The sequence below is a fragment of the Saccostrea echinata genome, unplaced genomic scaffold, assembly GCF_033153115.1.
Source record: "Saccostrea echinata isolate AGI-Se365-2 ecotype Australia unplaced genomic scaffold, CSIRO_AGI_Sech_v1 ptg000028l, whole genome shotgun sequence".
NCBI lineage: Eukaryota > Metazoa > Mollusca > Bivalvia > Ostreida > Ostreidae > Saccostrea > Saccostrea echinata.
In genome coordinates, this window is record NW_026889777.1 from 11,483,228 (window position 1) to 11,502,050 (window position 18,823).

General features: G+C 34.1%; 1 protein-coding gene across 1 annotated transcript in view; it reads right to left on the minus strand.

Annotated features, from left to right (window-relative positions):
• Positions 1-18,823, minus strand: part of LOC133193749 (UPF0415 protein C7orf25 homolog) — a 71,621-nt gene that overhangs the window by 50,870 nt on the left and 1,928 nt on the right. The window contains exon 2 of the mRNA XM_061329683.1: positions 17,868-18,058. Coding sequence (XP_061185667.1) covers positions 17,868-18,038 — 171 coding nt within the window. The 5' untranslated portion in view covers positions 18,039-18,058. The remainder of the gene's footprint in view (positions 1-17,867; positions 18,059-18,823) is intronic.

An 18,823-nucleotide genomic window follows, 5' to 3' on the forward strand; every position in this document is an offset into this window, starting at 1 on the left:
GATCCTCCATTGTGGCCCCGCCCTACCCCCAGGGGTCATCATTTGGACAAATTTGAATCTACACTACCTGAGGATGCTTTCATATAAATATGAAAATTAGGGCTTTGCTGTTTTTGAGAAGAAGATTTTTAGAGGTTTTTCCTATATATTTCTATGTAAAACTTTGATCCTCCATTGTGGCCCCGCCCTACCCCCAGGGGTCATCATTTGGACAAATTTGAATCTACATTACCTGAGGATGCTGCAATATAAATATGACTCATCATGGCTTTGCTGTTATTGAGAAGAAGATTTTTAAAGATTTTTCCTATATATTTCTATGTAAAACTTTGATCCTCCATTGTGGCCCCGCCCTACCCCCGGGGGTCATGATTTGAACAAACTTAAATCTACATTACCTGAGGATGATTTCATATCAATATGACTAATTGTGGCTTTGCTGTTCTTGAGAAGAAGATTTTTAAAGAATTTTCCTATGTATTCCTATGTAAAACTTTGATCCCCCATTGTGGCCCCACCCTACCCCCGGGGGTCATGATTTGAACAAACTTGAATCTACATTACCTGAGGATGATTTCATATCAATATGACTAATTGTGGCTTTGTTGTTCTTGAGAAGAAGATTTTTAAAGAATTTTCCTATGTATTCCTATGTAAAACTTTGATCCCCCATTGTGGCCCCACCCTACCCCCGGGGGTCATGATTTGAACAAACTTAAATCTACACTACCTGAGGATGATTACATATCAATATGACAAATCATGGCTTTGCTGTTCTTGAGAAGAAGATTTTTAAAGAATTTTCCTATGTATTCCTATGTAAAACTTTGATCCCCTATTGTGGCCCCACCCTACCCCCGGGGGTCATGATTTGAAGAAACTTGAATCTACATTACCTGAGGATGATTTCATACCAATATGACTAATTGTGGCTTTGTTGTTCTTGAGAAGAAGATTTTTAAAGAATTTTCCTATATATTCCTATGTAAAACTTCGATCCCCCATTGTGGCCCCACCCTACCCCCGGGGGTCATGATTTGAACAAATTTAAATCTACACTACCTGAGGATGATTTCATATCAATATGATTAATTGTGGCTTTGTTGTTCTTGAGAAGAAGATTTTTAAAGAATTTTCCTATATATTCCTATGTAAAACTTTGATCCCCCATTGTGGCCCCACCCGACCCCCGGGGGTCATGATTTGAACAAACTTGAATCTACACTATGTAATGCAGGTTTCCCATAAGTTTCAACTTCTCTGGCCCAATGGTTCTTGAGAAGAAGATTTTTAAAAAAAGACACCAAATTTTCACTTATTCTTAATTATCTCCCCTTGGAAGAGGGCATGGCCCTTCATTTGAACAAACTTGAACCCCCTTCTTCCAAGGATGCTTTGTGGCAAGTTTGGTTGAAAATGGCCCAGTGGTTCTGGAGAAGAAGTCGAAAATGTGAAAAGTTTACAGACGGACGGACGGACGGACAGACGGACGACGGACAAAATGTGATCAGAAAAGCTCACTTGAGCTTTCAGCTCAGGTGAGCTAACAAAACTGAATCTACACTATCTAAGGATGCTTACATATATTTTTTGACTAACTGTGACTTTTTTCCTACAAGTTAAACCTTTCATTGTGGCCCCTACCTACCACTGCGGTTCATGATTTGATCAAACTTGAATCTACACTATCTGAGGATGCTTCCATATAAATAGGACCAATCATGGCTTTGCTGTTCTTGAGAAGATTTTTTAAGATTTCTCCTTAATATTCCTATGTAAAACTTTGATTGTCCATTGTGGCCCCACCCTACCCCAAGGGTCATGATTTGATCAAATTTGAATCTACACTACCTGAGGATGTTTCCATTTAAATATGACCAATCATAGCTTTGTTGTTCTTGAGAAGATTTTTTGAAATTTTTCTTATATACTCCTATGTAAAACTTTGATCGTCCATTGTGGTCCTACCCTACCCCCAGGGGTCATGATATGAACAAATTTGGATCTACACCACCTGAGAATGCTTCCATATAAATATGACCAATCATAGCTTTGCTGTTCTTGAGAAGAAGATTTTTGAATATTTCCCCTATATATTCCTATGTAAAACTTTGATCGCTCACTGTGACCCCACCCTACCCCCAGGGGTCATGATTTGAACAAACTTAAATCTTCACTACCTGAGGATGCTTCCATATAAATATGAACAATCAAGGCCTTGCTGTTCTTGAGAAGAAGATTTTTTAAGATTTTTCCTATGTATTCCTATGTAAAACTTTGATCCGCCACTGTGGCCCCACCCTACCCCTGGGGGTCATGATTAGAACAAACTTGAACCTTCACTACCTGAGGATGCTTCCACATAAATTTCATATTTTCTAACACAGTGGTTCTTTAGAAGAAGATTTTTGAAAGATGCCATAAATTTTTCATGAATTCGCAATTATCTCCCCTTGGAAGAATGTGTGGCCCTTCATTTTAACAAATTTGAATCCCCTTCACCCAAGGCCAACATTTTTTTATTTTCTGTTTTACGGGAATTTTTTTCAAAAATTTGAGTCGGGGGGTCGAAATAAAAATAAAAATAAAAGCTCGAAATTTAAGCAGTCGGTCAGAAAAATAAAAATAAAATGAAAAAATGCAATAAATTTTTTTATTTTTAATTAAAGGACTTATCGCATGTTTCTAAATTATTTGAAACTAAAAGCGTATTACGTTCCTTATGACCACAACTTATAAATTCTGTGTTTTTACTGTGGATAAATCGCGGTAATTAACCAATTATTGACTCAAATGAAAACCCCTGAATTAAAAATCTAAGTTAATTAGATAGCGATCACGTGACCCTGTGTCGTCAAAGGCGACAATGGCTGATCAGCTCTTCATTAATCTGACTAAAATATACGCGATACAACCTGAATTTTCTGCGTTGTGGACGACCAAATCGCCTATTTTATCGATATAAAATTGAATATTCAACCTTATATGTTAGAATTGTCAGCGAGAAAAAATCTGAAAAATCTGTTAACATTGTAAAAATACCAGCGACGATAGCGAGGGAGACGCAGCGAAGACGAAGAAACTCGCAATAACAATGCAATTTGATTTGTCATCTTATCACATGTATTAACTTATTTGATTCACATCTTAAACATTATATAGCTTTGTTATTTTTCGTTTTGTATATAATATTAATTTATGCAAGCCTTCATACGTTTTTTAAAGTATGGTGATCTTGAAAAATAAATTCCCGATCACGAAACATTGCCGTAATTAGAGCTACGGGTTCTAAATGTTTTGAATAAAAAAACGAAAATATCTTAAAAGCCTTATACCTTAGAACTAATTAATGTTTCTATAGTAATTGAAAAGCATATAAGGAATTAATTTTTTTCAGCATTTTTTGTAATTTAGCTGCATTTGCCATTGATAGCTCCGTTAATAGTGTTCATATTCTCATCTCTCTATCACCGAATTGTCGCCTATGACGTCAGAGCAGTATTTCGCCGAAATCCGACTGAAATATGCATATTGCCGTATTTGAATTTCAACTCTCAATATCTCTTAAAATATGCTTTCAACAACGTTTATTGTTTTCAGTATTTTAATAAATAAGGTTATAGATAATATTTTTCATAAAATTACGATTTTTGTAAGATCATGCGATAAGTCCTTTAAGGTTGGAATTTTATTTGTATGACCTTAATTTGTTAGAAAAACAGTGCTATTTGAAAAACTTATGTACATAAAACACAAAATTGGTACTGTTAATGGATCAATGAACTATTTTAAATTTAACTTTCTCCTAGATATTTGGGGCAGGGGTGCATTTCTAGTATAAAGCTTGCAGTTTCTAACATTAATGCAAATCAAACATACAAATCTATAGTCTTCTCTCAGTTGTCAAATATCATATTGTCACCACAGGAAACCTATAGGACTTCTGTCACACCCCTCATAAACTTTTCAGAATCTTTTATTTTTCGGTAGGGTGAGTTAACCATGCATCGGACACATACCTTGCTTCGGACAACTTTCAGCAATAAACTTTCATTGAACCCGAGTCTCCCCGTGTTTTTACTTGTTTCTGTCTTAAAGGTAAAGATATAAACTTTTTAATGATGCCGATTTTTATTTCCATGTTGTGATAAAAATACCACAAGAATGGCCTTGAAATTACGTCATATTTTGCATTATCGAAGGGGAGTAACCAGAATTTTACGATTTTGCAATTTTTAGAGTTGTCGCTCTTTTAAATAGACTTCAACGGAACGAGTCGGACCTAGGTAAAATTTATCAATGATTGATAATTTTAAAGAAATTTTTCAATAATTTTACTTCAATGTTTGTAAAATAATTTTTAGAGTTGTCTTTTACTAGTATGTTTATTTCACCGTACATCGGACACAAATTAACCATGCATCGGACACTTTCCGATGCATGGGTAATCACTTCCATTTTCTTGTAAAACCCAAATGACAGCTGTTTTTTACGGAAATAGAAAATAGAAACTCTAAATTTTCAGTGAAAATACAAATTATCGATATATGACGACTAGAAGTGGACTCAATTTACTTCTTTAAACTAGATGATTTTAACCCACGAGACAAAGGCGCGAGTTGCCATATTACTAGCATTGTAAAGCCTTTCTAAGGCGATGTGATGCAACTAAAATCTCTTCATATTTGTGGATCGAAATAGTCATTCAAATTTAATTAGAAGTTTAATTTTTTAATAAAAGATAAAAATGTTTCGATATCAGTAATTTTAAAGCACCGAGATCAAGGTATGATATTTTTCTGGTATAAATATCGTATGTCCGATGCATGGTGAATATTGTCCCATCCATGGTGAATTCTGACTTATTTCGAAAAAATCAGTTTTTAATGATATTTTCTCAATAAATAGGGCACGATTGTGTCAAAAATTTATAATTTAACCACATACTACATGTTAAGTTCCATTTTGATAATATTCGGTAGGTAGCGATATCGCTAGAACTTGTTGAAGTGCAAGGGTGTCCGATGCATGGTGAATTCACCCTATTCAGCAAATTACAAGATCTGAGGATTTTGGACTAGTTCTGGCAAAGTTATGGAGAAAATACAGTGAGACATTCAATGGATCAGCTAAAATAAATTAATTCACAGAAGTGCACATGAGACATGAAAAAAAGAAAAGTTGTATAATATTTTTTTTTTTCAATGCACTTCCAATTAATATATACGTAGGTGGAAAAAACGTACCACAATATCTCTATTGAAAACATATTCAAACTTCCTCAATCTGTAGTATATATATCTTTTTATCCTTATGTTTTCTTTCTGAGCATGCTAACTTTCAATATAATTGTAGAAAATACACATCTTTCCCATAGTATACACATGTAAAATACACATGACAATATTCTGTTTACTGCAGAATTTAAAAATTAAATTGTTGAAAAATGGTTCTAATCCACAACTGTTGAATGAAAAAAGAAACCAGGTCTTGAATTGAAATAATATTTGTAAGGGCGTATCATTTACAACAATACTTTTCCCTTGTGGTAAAAAAAAGTTGTTTTACTGAACAAGAGCTATACATATACACATCAGCTGATATGAATACGCTGAACAATCAATGTACATTAATTTGTTACATAGCACGCAAAATTCCATAAAGCGACAAAAAAAGGAGATAATGTCTTGTATCAATCAAGCATATATACTGATATATTTTCGTAGGTAATTCTGAATTCCAATATTTGTCATAAAACGAGTGAAAGTTGTGACTCGAATTTCCTCAGTCACGCCACTTTCTACCAGTTCTACATAGTTCTAGTGTTCTGTCGTTACTTGTAAAAGAAAACATTTCTGTCTTAAAATTAAGTTTAAAAAATCTTCAAGACGTATTTCAATGTATTGAAGCAATTGTCAAAGATAATACGTACTCAGAACCTTTCAAAACAAACGGTTGACAGAACCTCGATTTCCACGTGGCCCTCCGCATGACATTTGATCAAGATCACTGATTCGTCTATTTCATTCAATCTTTCATTAAAATTTATACTTTTTCTAATATATAACATTGACACGTCACTTTTTAAACTGGCTATTTAAAAACACGTGAAACCCTCCGATTCTGACATTTTGGCGCTATGCTGTGCAGTGACTCTTCGCGCAACGAATACTGTGATTGGATAAATCTATTTACCTCAGCCAATGACAAATCGCATTTTGAAAGGCTTGTAAAAAGGTTATTTATATTTCTTTTATTTTTTCAGAAACTATAAATAAACTATCGGCGGGAGAAATAAAAATGAAACTTGAATTGGGAACTTTTATTTTTATTTCATTTTAGCCCAAATTAGGGTCGGCGCTCCCGTAAAACAGAATATAAAAAAAAGTTGGCCCAAGGATACTCTGTGCCAAGTTTGGTTGAAATTGGCCCAGTAGTTCTGGAGAAGAGGATGAAAATGTGAAAAGTTTACAACAATAACAACGACGCCAACAACAACGACAGACAACGGACAAATTTTGATCAGAAAAGCTCACTTGAGCCTTTGGCTCAGGTGAGCTAAAAACGAAGGGGTCAAATTGAGGTTTCCGCAATCAATATTTTGTTTGAGGTTATAACTCAATCTAGTCATTTCCAGAGAAATTGGAAATCGTGATCTTTATGATTAATGTGATGGTAGTGTACGTTTTTTTGTTTTTATTAACCTGAAGACAACAACGGGAGTCAGTATCCTTTTGTTTTAAGTATCCATGTACTCTGTGAGTAGCTTCAGATCTATAACTTTCTTACAATTATTAAATTAAGGAAATCTGAAACGCAAAGGGTGCTGATCATTTTATCTGCTATTTTCCAATACTCAAGCTGATGAAGTTGTTGGGTAAATAAATACTCTAATACAATGTAACTGTTCTTGTCCTTGTAGTTATATCCAGAATTTTCAATAATTGCAATTTAACAATGAAATCTTACAGCCCTCAACTATGGTACAAACATACCTTAAGAAATTTCATGTTAGGGTATGCAAAATTATTTATAAAATGAGTTTAAGGTATATGTCACTCCTGACATGAATTATATCAAGGATTTTTTGAAAGGTATATATTTTTAGATAACTACTCATATAGCATGCCTAAAAATTGCAAAGAAAATTGGAGGTCAGTGTACATCTTACTGAGCAGTGTACTCTACAATTAAACTTGACCAAAATTTTCCTAAAAACTTGACGAGTGATATACCTTATGGGAAAGTACTTTTTAATTGAGAAGAAGAATTACTGTAAACCAACTATTATTCGAGTCATCTTTTATTCATGATTCATCAGTTTGAAATCAATCTGCGATGATTTATTTTCCCGACTGAGGAAACATTCTCTACAAATACAAAGCAAAATAAATGGTTTGCGGCGATTATTATTCACAAGTTAACGTAGGTCGCGAAATTAGCGGATATTTCTCGCACACAAATAAATGTTGGTTTACAGTAAGCTGTATCGAGATAAAGAGGGTTAATCATGACAGGAGCCAAACATGATTTGATAAAGATTCAATTGCATGGTGAAACATACAACATTATTATGAGGTTTCAAGCAAAATTAAAATGAAACAAAACTAAAATTGAATAAGCACTAAAATATACATGTATTTGTCATTAAAATGTGAAAAGTTAACATTACCTACTTGTATTTTTAAAAAATGCAATATCCAAATTATATACAAATAAGAGATGTCAAAAAAATGTTTTTTGGAAACAATTCTTTTTGTTTAGAAGATGACAACTGAAGATAAAATTCAGCTTTAACCTTAGAACTGTAAATTTTCAGTCTAAATGTTAACATGAAATCAAATCCTGAAGGAACCTTATAAAACAGAAAATTATTTTTTTTTAAAAATTAGATCTATACATTTCACACAAAAAATTAGTTGTTCATCATGTTTATTAAGTTGACACTACTCTAGTTGCATAACCATCTCATAAGATCAAAAAGGCAATTTAAAAAAGTCAGATTGTATTGACTTTTTGTAATCTGCATTATAGAAGCCGCAATATCACCATGACAAGAGCAGAAGAAGAAAGACACGTAAAGTCCCTTAGAAATGCTCGCTTACATTCCTAAGCTTTGCAATCACGACAACTTTAATAACGACATTATGGCATCGCTGCCTGAAGGAATTCGAGTATCAGGTGCACAATAAAAGTCCAGCTGACAAAGATATTTGCTGCATGCAAGACGTCATTAACAAGTCGAAATCGATATGTGATGTGCTTTACAGACCTTTCTTTAATAAATTTCACAGAAATTCTGTCACAATTTGGATTGGTATCAAATCTTTGTGTTTAGCTCCATAAATCATAATTCACACTGCAAGTCAGATTTAGATGTATTCTAAGTAAATCATAAATCAAATCAGAGATGTACGTGGCATAACCAGTGCATTATATCATAAAACAAGTCTGAGATGTATGTAGCACAACCATTACAATATCACAAATATGTAGTATAATAGGTACATTAAATGATAAATCAAGTCTGAAATGTTACTGTTGCATAACCAATAATCGAGGCAAACAATCTGAAATATATAACAACTCAATACCCTACAAGATAATGAAGAAAGCATCGTCGGGACCCACAGGTTTTCTCTCCGTTACACTACATTCAATGTAGTGTAATGGAGAGAAAACCTGTGGGTTCCGATGATGTGAAGAAAGAGAAGTCTACTGATTTGACAAATTACCCGGTAATCATATTAGTAATTCTTTTTTGTTTTCATGTAAGGTACTCTTCTTTATATTCTTACGAAAACTTGCTTAAGTGAAATCTCACTTATCTGTTAATATTTTCATGGTTTTATTCAATTCTCATGAAAATATCACAATTGAGAAAATTAAATTCAAAGTACATTGTACACTGCAACTGTAGCAAAAGAACTTCAGTATCTCCAATGGTGATGGGAATCGGTAAGAATTTCATAATCGATGATCGGGCTACTGTAACTGACTAATTATCAATTATAATCGAACATTTACAAAGTCTGTCAATTTAGTTTATTAAATGGTAAGAATGGGTGAATAACTACTTTCTGCGGTTGTCCGGCTGTAGTTAGAATAATCTAACTGTGTCTAGGGACAAGCCCTAGTCCGTAGGACAATTTCATTTAACGATAGAACGTTCTATGTAGTCCAGCGGGCTCTTTGTGCATTTTGTAGAATCCAAAGTACATCCATACCAGGGAATGAGCGTTGTTATCCGGGTATGAATACAATGTCTGTTCGTCTGGACCATTACGATACACAAATAAGTTAATAGACAAGTCGCGGCTGGTATATTTGGCTTAAAAACTATTACGCTTGTAAAATAAAAAAATAACCCGATTAATCAGAATAAAAATTTTGTAATCGAGTGCTTGGATTATGCCAACAATCGACTGATTTTCGATTATAATCGATGATTGGAACACCCCTAATCTCCAACATTGATATCTCGAATACCATGTCAAAGTGATTTGGAAGTCCAAACCCCTTATTCTTTAAGTATTTTACCCTGGACATCTCAAACCTTCGGATATATCAAAGTTTTTTCTCGGTCCCTTTCAGTTCAAGATAATGAGGTTTGACTGTAATTTCGATCTCTTCCAACCACAATGTAAAACAGTAAAAAAAACTGTCTCTCTTTCAATACAATAAAAGATCTATAAATGGTTCAGTATCTTAGCTATAGCTGGGTTACTGTCCTATAGTATGTTGACAGTACTAAACAAAAGACCTCATTTGGGGTCTGTAAAAAGTGCTTATTTATTCTATTAAGCTGCTACTTGCATTGTTCTGATTATGAATACAGTTTTGTGTGGATTTCATTATAAATTACAAATATCATTGATTACTGAATCACATTATAAGCAGAAATGTTAGAGCAGATTTCTTTTGTTGTCAATTCCTATTTAATCTTGACATAATAATTGAGATTTTATTCCATCGACAACATCATCATATGACTTTGAATTTCTTTTGTTGTAAATTACTAATTAACCTTGACATAATATCTGAGATTTTATTCCAACATCATATGACTATGACTTTCACCAAATAATCAAATATTTAGAAAATTTAAGATCTGTCCAAAAATTGACATATGAATGGTTAATATATTTAATAATTATTTAAGGACTGTTGTTTTTAGTTTGTGAGTGTTATTGGATAAATGTGGAAAAAAAAAAAAAAAAAAGATTAAGGAAGATTTTATTAATTCACATTTCCACTTTGGTGTGCACTTTTTTTTGCAAATGTTATGGCTTAAATGTTCCCATTCAGAACTATACCATAATCATTTATGCCTATCTGGAGCCAAAAGAATGGTCTTGTCACAAAGAAAACACACGTGAAATATGAAAGCTCTTGCATGAATCATGCAAAAATTAAGGTTAAAGTTTTTGCAGACATTTATGCATCCAAATGCAAGGTTAGGGTTTAGGATTAGAACATTATGTGGGAAACTGCTTCACCCTCTCTGGATTGAAATTGTCATGACCTCAATTACTGTACTTGACCAAGCCTTTCAGTCAAATCTAATACAGTTTAATTCAAACTGACATTGTATAGGACAAGATTAGAAATAGTAGCAAGCCCAACTTCATCCAACTCCAGTATATCAGTATAGGTGAATCATCCAAAGATTGGGCGACAGCAAAAACCCATTATAGGTATATAGATTCTCTATACATTATCCTCCTCCCTACCTCTGGTTAACCCAGCCTATAATATACCCATTAATGCTTTACTGTTGTTCATTAAGGTACCTAAACTCAACAGATACTGCCTGCCTTGTACTCACATAATAGGTATAAGAGAGCTCTTCAGGGACTGATTAAGATTTCTTATATAATGACATGTTTTACTTTATCAAAATAAAGATAGCAATAATAGAATTTGCTGCTTGCTGATCAAACTATAGAACTTTTCAGGAGTAATTGCAAAATTTTTAAAGTGGGTTTTTATCTTTTCTATAAAATAAATGTTCTCAAAAATTATTTTTCTGACTAGATCTATAAAAATTACTTATTCTAAATAAGCACAATAGTACCATCTAGTTTGACTATATAAAAAGGAAAGTTCATTAAAGACAATATATGTAAATCTTTCAATATGTCACAATAAAAGTTAAAGTCTCTAACAAGACTGTACCTTTACTTAAGCTCTACTTGTTGTATACTTATAAAAGGAGGAGAAAAGTAGTACCCAAACTTGAAACAGTATCTATGACAACACTGATGATAGAATTATGATACTCCATTTAGTTCACTTTGTAAATTAAAAAAATTTCTTATATAATCATATCAAAAGTTTTAAACTATATAGGAGGAGTTTAGATTGAGTTCATGCAGTAAAATTTCACAGATTTTTTTTTTTTTTTTTTTTTTTTTGTATCCATGGAACACTGGCAATATACAGAGTTAGGTATCTTTGTGTAGTCCAGCTTGTTTATCAAATTTAATTGAAATCAGGCAGCAAATGATAGATTTAATAGTGAATTGAAAAGATTTCCAAGAAATTTCTATATTTAATTTTTCTAGAATTTCTAGAAACCAAACAACCAACACTGTTTGCCAAAATCTTATTTTATAAAATTTGAAATTTAGAATGATGTAATTCTATATATAGTCCACTTACATCAGACTAGTACTAAAGAAAAGTAGGTTCCTATAGTTTCACAGAGCTGTTGAAATTTTTATTAATACTATACTAGACTGTTAGTTCCACCAAATTAAAGGTTTTCTTGGAATGCATGAAGTTTTGTCAAACTAAGTACATGTACTTTATTCTGTACACAAAGGGAAAAAAAATAACTGCACCAATATGTCCTTTACTGTTTTCATCAGTATTCAAGGTCACAGTTTTCTTTTTTTCTAACAGAAAGGGAGTCTTTAATCATAGACAAAAATAACATGATCATGTACATAGATGACGGGCTTCTCATCACTGCATAACACATGGTCTTTTACAAGAAGAGCTAAAATGAGAGTTGTCTCTCAGAAATCTAGAGAAATATCTTGCATGAAATGACCTTCCAGGTTTAATCAAGAAGCCCCTAAAGACCAAGACTTGTGGGACAACAGCACAATAAATTTACCTTTAAAAAAACAAATGAAATCAGTATTTTAAAACATTCATGATTTTTTTTTCAATATTAATCTTCAGAGACTTGACAAAATTAAAGTGTACATTGCAAGAATGAACTAATCAATAACAAGAGGCCCAGGGGCCACATCGCTCACCTGAGCACTATGGCTACGAAAAAGCAGAAATCAGTTCAGTCTTAAAAGGTTGAAAAGTTTAAATATAAAAGTGGTTCGGGGGGGGGGGGTTATGAATTGGACAAATTTGAATCTACATTATCTGAGGATGCTTCCATTTAAATATGACCAATCATGGCTTTGCTGTTCTTGAGAAGAAGATTTTTAAAGATTTTTCCTATATATTCCTATGTAAAACTTTGATCGCTCATTGTGGCCCCACCCGACCCCCGGGGGTCATGAGTTGAACAAATTTGAATCTACACTATCTGAGGATGCTTCCATATAAATATGACCAATCATGGCTTTGCTGTTCTTGAGAAGGGGGGGGGGGGGGTTATGAATTGAACAAATTTGAATCTACATTATCTGAGGATGCTTCCATTTAAATATGACCAATCATGGCTTTGCTGTTCTTGAGAAGAAGATTTTTAAAGATTTTTCCTATATATTCCTATGTAAAACTTTGATCGCTCATTGTGGCCCCACCCGACCCCCGGGGGTCATGAGTTGAACAAATTTGAATCTACACTATCTGAGGATGCTTCCATATAAATATGTCCAATCATGGCTTTGCTGTTCTTGAGAAGAAGATTTTTAAAGATTTTCCTATATATTCCTATGTAAAACTTTGATCGCCCATTGTGGCCCCACCCGACCCCCGGGGGTCATAATTTGAACAAATTTGAATCTACACTATCTGAGGATGCTTCCATATAAATATGACCAATCATGGCTTTGCTGTTCTTGAGAAGGGGGGGGGGGGGTTATGAATTGAACAAATTTGAATCTACATTATCTGAGGATGCTTCCATTTAAATATGACCAATCATGGCTTTGCTGTTCTTGAGAAGAAGATTTTTAAAGATTTTTCCTATATATTCCTATGTAAAACTTTGATCGCTCATTGTGGCCCCACCCGACCCCCGGGGGTCATGAGTTGAACAAATTTGAATCTACACTATCTGAGGATGCTTCCATTTAAATATGACCAATCATGGCTTTGCTGTTCTTGAGAAGAAGATTTTTAAAGATTTTTCCTATATATTCCTATGTAAAACTTTGATCGCTCATTGTGGCCCCACCCGACCCCCGGGGGTCATGAGTTGAACAAATTTGAATCTACACTATCTGAGGATGCTTCCATATAAATATGTCCAATCATGGCTTTGCTGTTCTTGAGAAGAAGATTTTTAAAGATTTTTCCTATATATTCCTATGTAAAACTTTGATCGCTCATTGTGGCCCCACCCGACCCCCGGGGGTCATAATTTGAACAAATTTGAATCTACACTATCTGAGGATGCTTCCATATAAATATGACCAATCATGGCTTTGCTGTTCTTGAGAAGGGGGGGGGGGGGGTTATGAATTGAACAAATTTGAATCTACATTATCTGAGGATGCTTCCATTTAAATATGACCAATCATGGCTTTGCTGTTCTTGAGAAGAAGATTTTTAAAGATTTTTCCTATATATTCCTATGTAAAACTTTGATCGCTCATTGTGGCCCCACCCGACCCCCGGGGGTCATGAGTTGAACAAATTTGAATCTACACTATCTGAGGATGCTTCCATATAAATATGTCCAATCATGGCTTTGCTGTTCTTGAGAAGAAGATTTTTAAAGATTTTCCTATATATTCCTATGTAAAACTTTGATCGCCCATTGTGGCCCCACCCGACCCCCGGGGGTCATAATTTGAACAAATTTGAATCTACACTATCTGAGGATGCTTCCATGTAAATATGACCAATCATGGCTTTGCTGTTCTTGAGAAGAAGATTTTTAAAGATTTTTCCTATATATTCCTATGTAAAACTTTGATCGCCCATTGTGGCCCCACCCGACCCCTGGGGGTCATGATTTGAACAAACTTGAATCTACACTATCTGAGGATGCTACCGTATAAATATGACCAATCATGGCTTTGCTGTTCTTGAGAAGAAGATTTTTAAAGATTTTTCCTATATATTCCTATGTAAAACTTTGATCACCCATTGTGGCCCCATCTGACCCCCAGGGGTCATGATTTGAACAAACTTGAATCTACACTACCTGAGGATGCTTCCACATAAGTTTCATATTTTCAAGCACAGTGGTTCTTGAGAAGAAGACTTTTTAATGATGCCATTAATTTTTCATGAATTCTTAATTATCTCCCCTTGGAAGAAGGCGTGGCCCTTAATTTGAACAAACTTGAATCCCCTTCACCCAAGGATACTTTGTGGCAAGTTTGGTTGAAATTGGCCCAGTGGTTCTGGAGAAGAAGTGGAAAATGTGAAAAGTTTACAGATGGACAGACGGACAGAGAGACAGACATACAGACAGACTACAGACAAAATGTGATCAGAAAAGCTCACTTGAGCCTTCGGCTCAGGTGAGCTAAAAACTATAATTTGAAATCTCAATATTTTAAAATTGCACAATATCCTGAAAACATGACAAATCAAAATAAAATCAACACCTAAAATGTCATGACACTTTAGAATTTGAATACAAAAAGAGTTCGAAAGTTTATAATAACTGGTGCAATAAAAAGTATTACATGTAACAACTCGGTGAAAAAAAAGAAATGAATTTTCTCTAACACTACACAGAAAATCATTGACCCTCAAGCTCCGAGTTCTGAAAGCTCACAGCAGTCGTGCTGATACAAGGATTAATTTCCGACATTATTGCTTTATTAACACACAAGTAATGACTGAAAACCACAGCTTATTTGCTTCATTACTGTTGAAAAACATGCAAGAACATGTTTTACTGACAAAAAAATCAATTTCACTTTTATATTCCCAATCCTTGCGGCCTAATGGCCACTCACGATGATCCCAGGGAAATTAACGCAGCTATATATTTTTGTTACACTGTCATCCATATCATAACAAATCCCCAAGGAGGTGTTAGAAGTTTGATTAATCTGCGTAATGATAGGGAAGTCGGAGTGCATGAGATGAAGACGAGGAACTAGTCATTATAAATCACTGTCTACATGGTCTAAAATCTAATTTTGTTGGACTTTCGGGGACAAAAGACAATATTTTTTTCTGCTGATGTGCCATTAATCTTCAATACTGCTGTCTCTAAATTGGAAAATTTTTACGAACTTTCACCAACACACTTTTGTTTGATTAGAGCAAATAAGACTACAACTTTCATTGCTTTTGAAAATAAAACACAATTTTTATATCTGTCAAGAGAGTTGGACACTGATGTACAGTATATCTCTACCTTCTTTTCATCTCCTAAAGAAAACTTTGATCAAAAGATCACCCAATATAACAAGATAATGTGATTACCTTTTTTAGATTTCTGTTTGGCTGTGATGCCCCTATCCCCCCCCCCCCTTCCAAAAAAAAATAAACAAATAAAGAAGAAGTCTGTGAGTGAATGCTCACTAGTAACACCCCCGCTCTGATGTGAATATACACTCTCATGTTGAAATCAAATTCACACAAAAATGAATACCACCATTTGACATGCCTAAACGCAGAGTGTGCAAAAATTTCAAGCATATCTGCCCTGAGTAGTTGCTGAGAAAACTGTGATGAAAATTTGGTACAGACAGATGCATGGATTAACAGGAAGTTGACATTGGATTTGAACAAAACTGAACCCCACCATATGGCATGCCTAAACTGAGAGTGTGCTAGAATTTCAATCATCTGCGTTGAGTAGTTGCACTAGCAAAACTGCGACAGAAATTTGGTATGGATAAACAGGAAGTTGACATCAGATTCAAACAAAAATGAATCCCACCATATGGCATGCCTAAACAAAGATTGTGCTAAAATTTCAAGCATCTGCACTGAGTAGTTGCTGAGAAAACTGTGATGAAAATTTGGTACGGACAGACGCACAGATAAACAGGAAGTTGAAATCGGATTTGAACAGAAATGAATCTCACCATACGGCAAGCCTAAACAAAGAGTGTGCTAAAATTTCAATCATCTGTGATGAGTAGTTGCTGAGAAAACTGCAACGAAAATTTGTTACCAACAGACACATCTACAGCAGGGCTCGAAATAATTGATGGCCAACTGGTCTGGGGCCAGTGAATTTTCAATCTGGGCTAGTACATTGCAGAGAGCATGTGCCCTTTGGGTCAGCATTTTTTATGCATAATAAAATTCATTCACAGCCAGGCTAGTTAACTTGACAGGGTTGTGTGTCCCAACTTCTGCTGTTTCTTGTTTTGTTGTACTTCTAAGTATCACAGTATAAAAAAAATATTGCTATTATCATTATGGTTTTGGGCCATTCTTTTTAAAATCTACTGGCCCAGTGGGACAGTGAAAGTACTAAGCTGACCAGTAAAAGTTTAAGGCAATAGCCAGAGTGACCAGTAAACAAAAATAATTATTTCTAGCCCTGTACAGCCAATTTAAGTCTGAATATCAGCCCTTTCCCCTTGCCAAAATATTGTGGCTGTTCCTAAAGGCTTGTTGAAACCTGTGTTTTTTATAAAAGGGACTTTACACTTTTGATTGTGATGGCCATAGAGCAAATCCTATAATGCATTCTGTGCCAAAATTAGAAACTCTTTTTCATCGATGTGAAAAATATGGTATGCAATGGTACCACATGTATACTCATGATAGCTAGATTCAAAGGACTAAATGTACTTCGCCTTTTGACTAACATTAGTGCATTCCTGTACATGTACTTTTTCATACATATCATCATGCAAAATAAAAATTATAGTACACCAAAATACTGAAACAGTTTCCAAAATTTAGATTTTGTTACACAGTACATGTCCCATGTTTGCACTAGACCTCAATGTGTTCACTGTCAACTGATAATAATTATTGGCTGCATGAAGCCATGGTATGAGGATCAATTTTGCAAATAAATTTTAAAAAGTCATGAATATACACTGATCTGCTTGAAAACAGATTTTTTCCCCATTTATTGTCACCTTGTATGACTTCTTTCAAGCCTGAATCATGTTAACTCTATACAAAACTGTGTTTTCTCTTAACAAATACAAGAGTATAATGTTCCATGACAGCATTTATTAAGTAGAGGCTCCACACAGACAGACAAGAAAAGTGATTGCTTGATCTGATCAGAATGATAAAGAGTAAACCAGTCACATGCAGAATAGAGAGGAGAAATATGACAAATCCAGACAAATTTCTCCACTGAGGAAGATAATGGATAAAGACATAACCATGATTGCAACACTCTAATCTGGCTATAAATAAAAATTAATTAAGTTTCAAAATGTTTATGCACTTTTTCTTCTAATCAGAAATTTTGATGTGGAAAAGTCTTATTCTAGATAGGATCTGATTTTGACACAGTAACTTGCCCAAGGGACAGTGCCTAAAAATTGTAAATGTTTTTGTCAAACTCTATGGCACTGTCACAAGCCATAGGTTTTCAACATGTTCAAATCTACTTCTGTATAACTCTTTGCAGTGGTGGCTAATAAAACTGTGACAATGCCTCTTATATCTTATAATCCATCATCCATCAATACAATGTTACTTGATGCTTGAAACAAAGTGACCAATTTATTAAACTCTAGGCTGTCCTGAATTTGACTTCGATATTATTGAAGACCACCTACCGACTGCAGATACTTCAGTTCCGATTTACACATTCGCTGCAGCTTGTTAGCTCCTTTGATATGACCAAGTTCTTTGGCAAGATCTATGAATTTCTTGGCACAATCAATGTATTGATCAAGCAAGGCAGAGTTGTCTTCCCCTGAAGAATCCTTCGGCTGCCTCTCTGCCATTCTGGAAAAACCTGCATCAACTGAAAAAAGATGTTTTTAATTATAAATCAATATCAGAAAGGATTTATATCATAATTTTAGGACATATTCAAATGAAATTAATGTATACTGACTCTAATTCTATGATACTGTATGATTAAAGTACAATTTTCACAAGTTCTGCAAAAACAGTATAGTCAATGCCATTTCCATATTTTAAAACCAAGCCCCTATATGTATTAATCCTTTCTTTGCCATTAAATACCATCATTTTTCAATTTCAAAGAATCTGACATGCCTTTTTATTTTAATCAATGTATTAAGAATTAAAAATCTGATCTTAAAAATATTTCGTTAGATTTCTCACTATATTAAGTTGATAATAGTTTAATACAAGAGTTAAGTTCAAACAATTCAAAGCCAAACTATTCTAGCTAACTTGAATTGAAATTCATAAATATTTTGGTATACAAATCTATATATATCTAGGACCATTCAACATTGTTCAAATTGAATCGTAAGAAAAAAAATCCATTGTCCAACAAAATTTTTGGAAAACCCTGGTGCATGTGCATTAATTTTTTTCTTTGTGTAATTCATTGCATGCCTGATAAACTTAAAGCATTTTCTTCACATTGAACAGAGAAGTTATTTAAAAACAAAATCAAAGATTCCAGATTTCAATATAGCTTCCATTCAGACTGGAATAAGGGTAACAGGAATCTGGTATTAGACATACCAGTGTTTGATATACAGAGTTGTTTACCTAGCTACCAATAAAACTCCCACACCACTTTTGGTCCAGG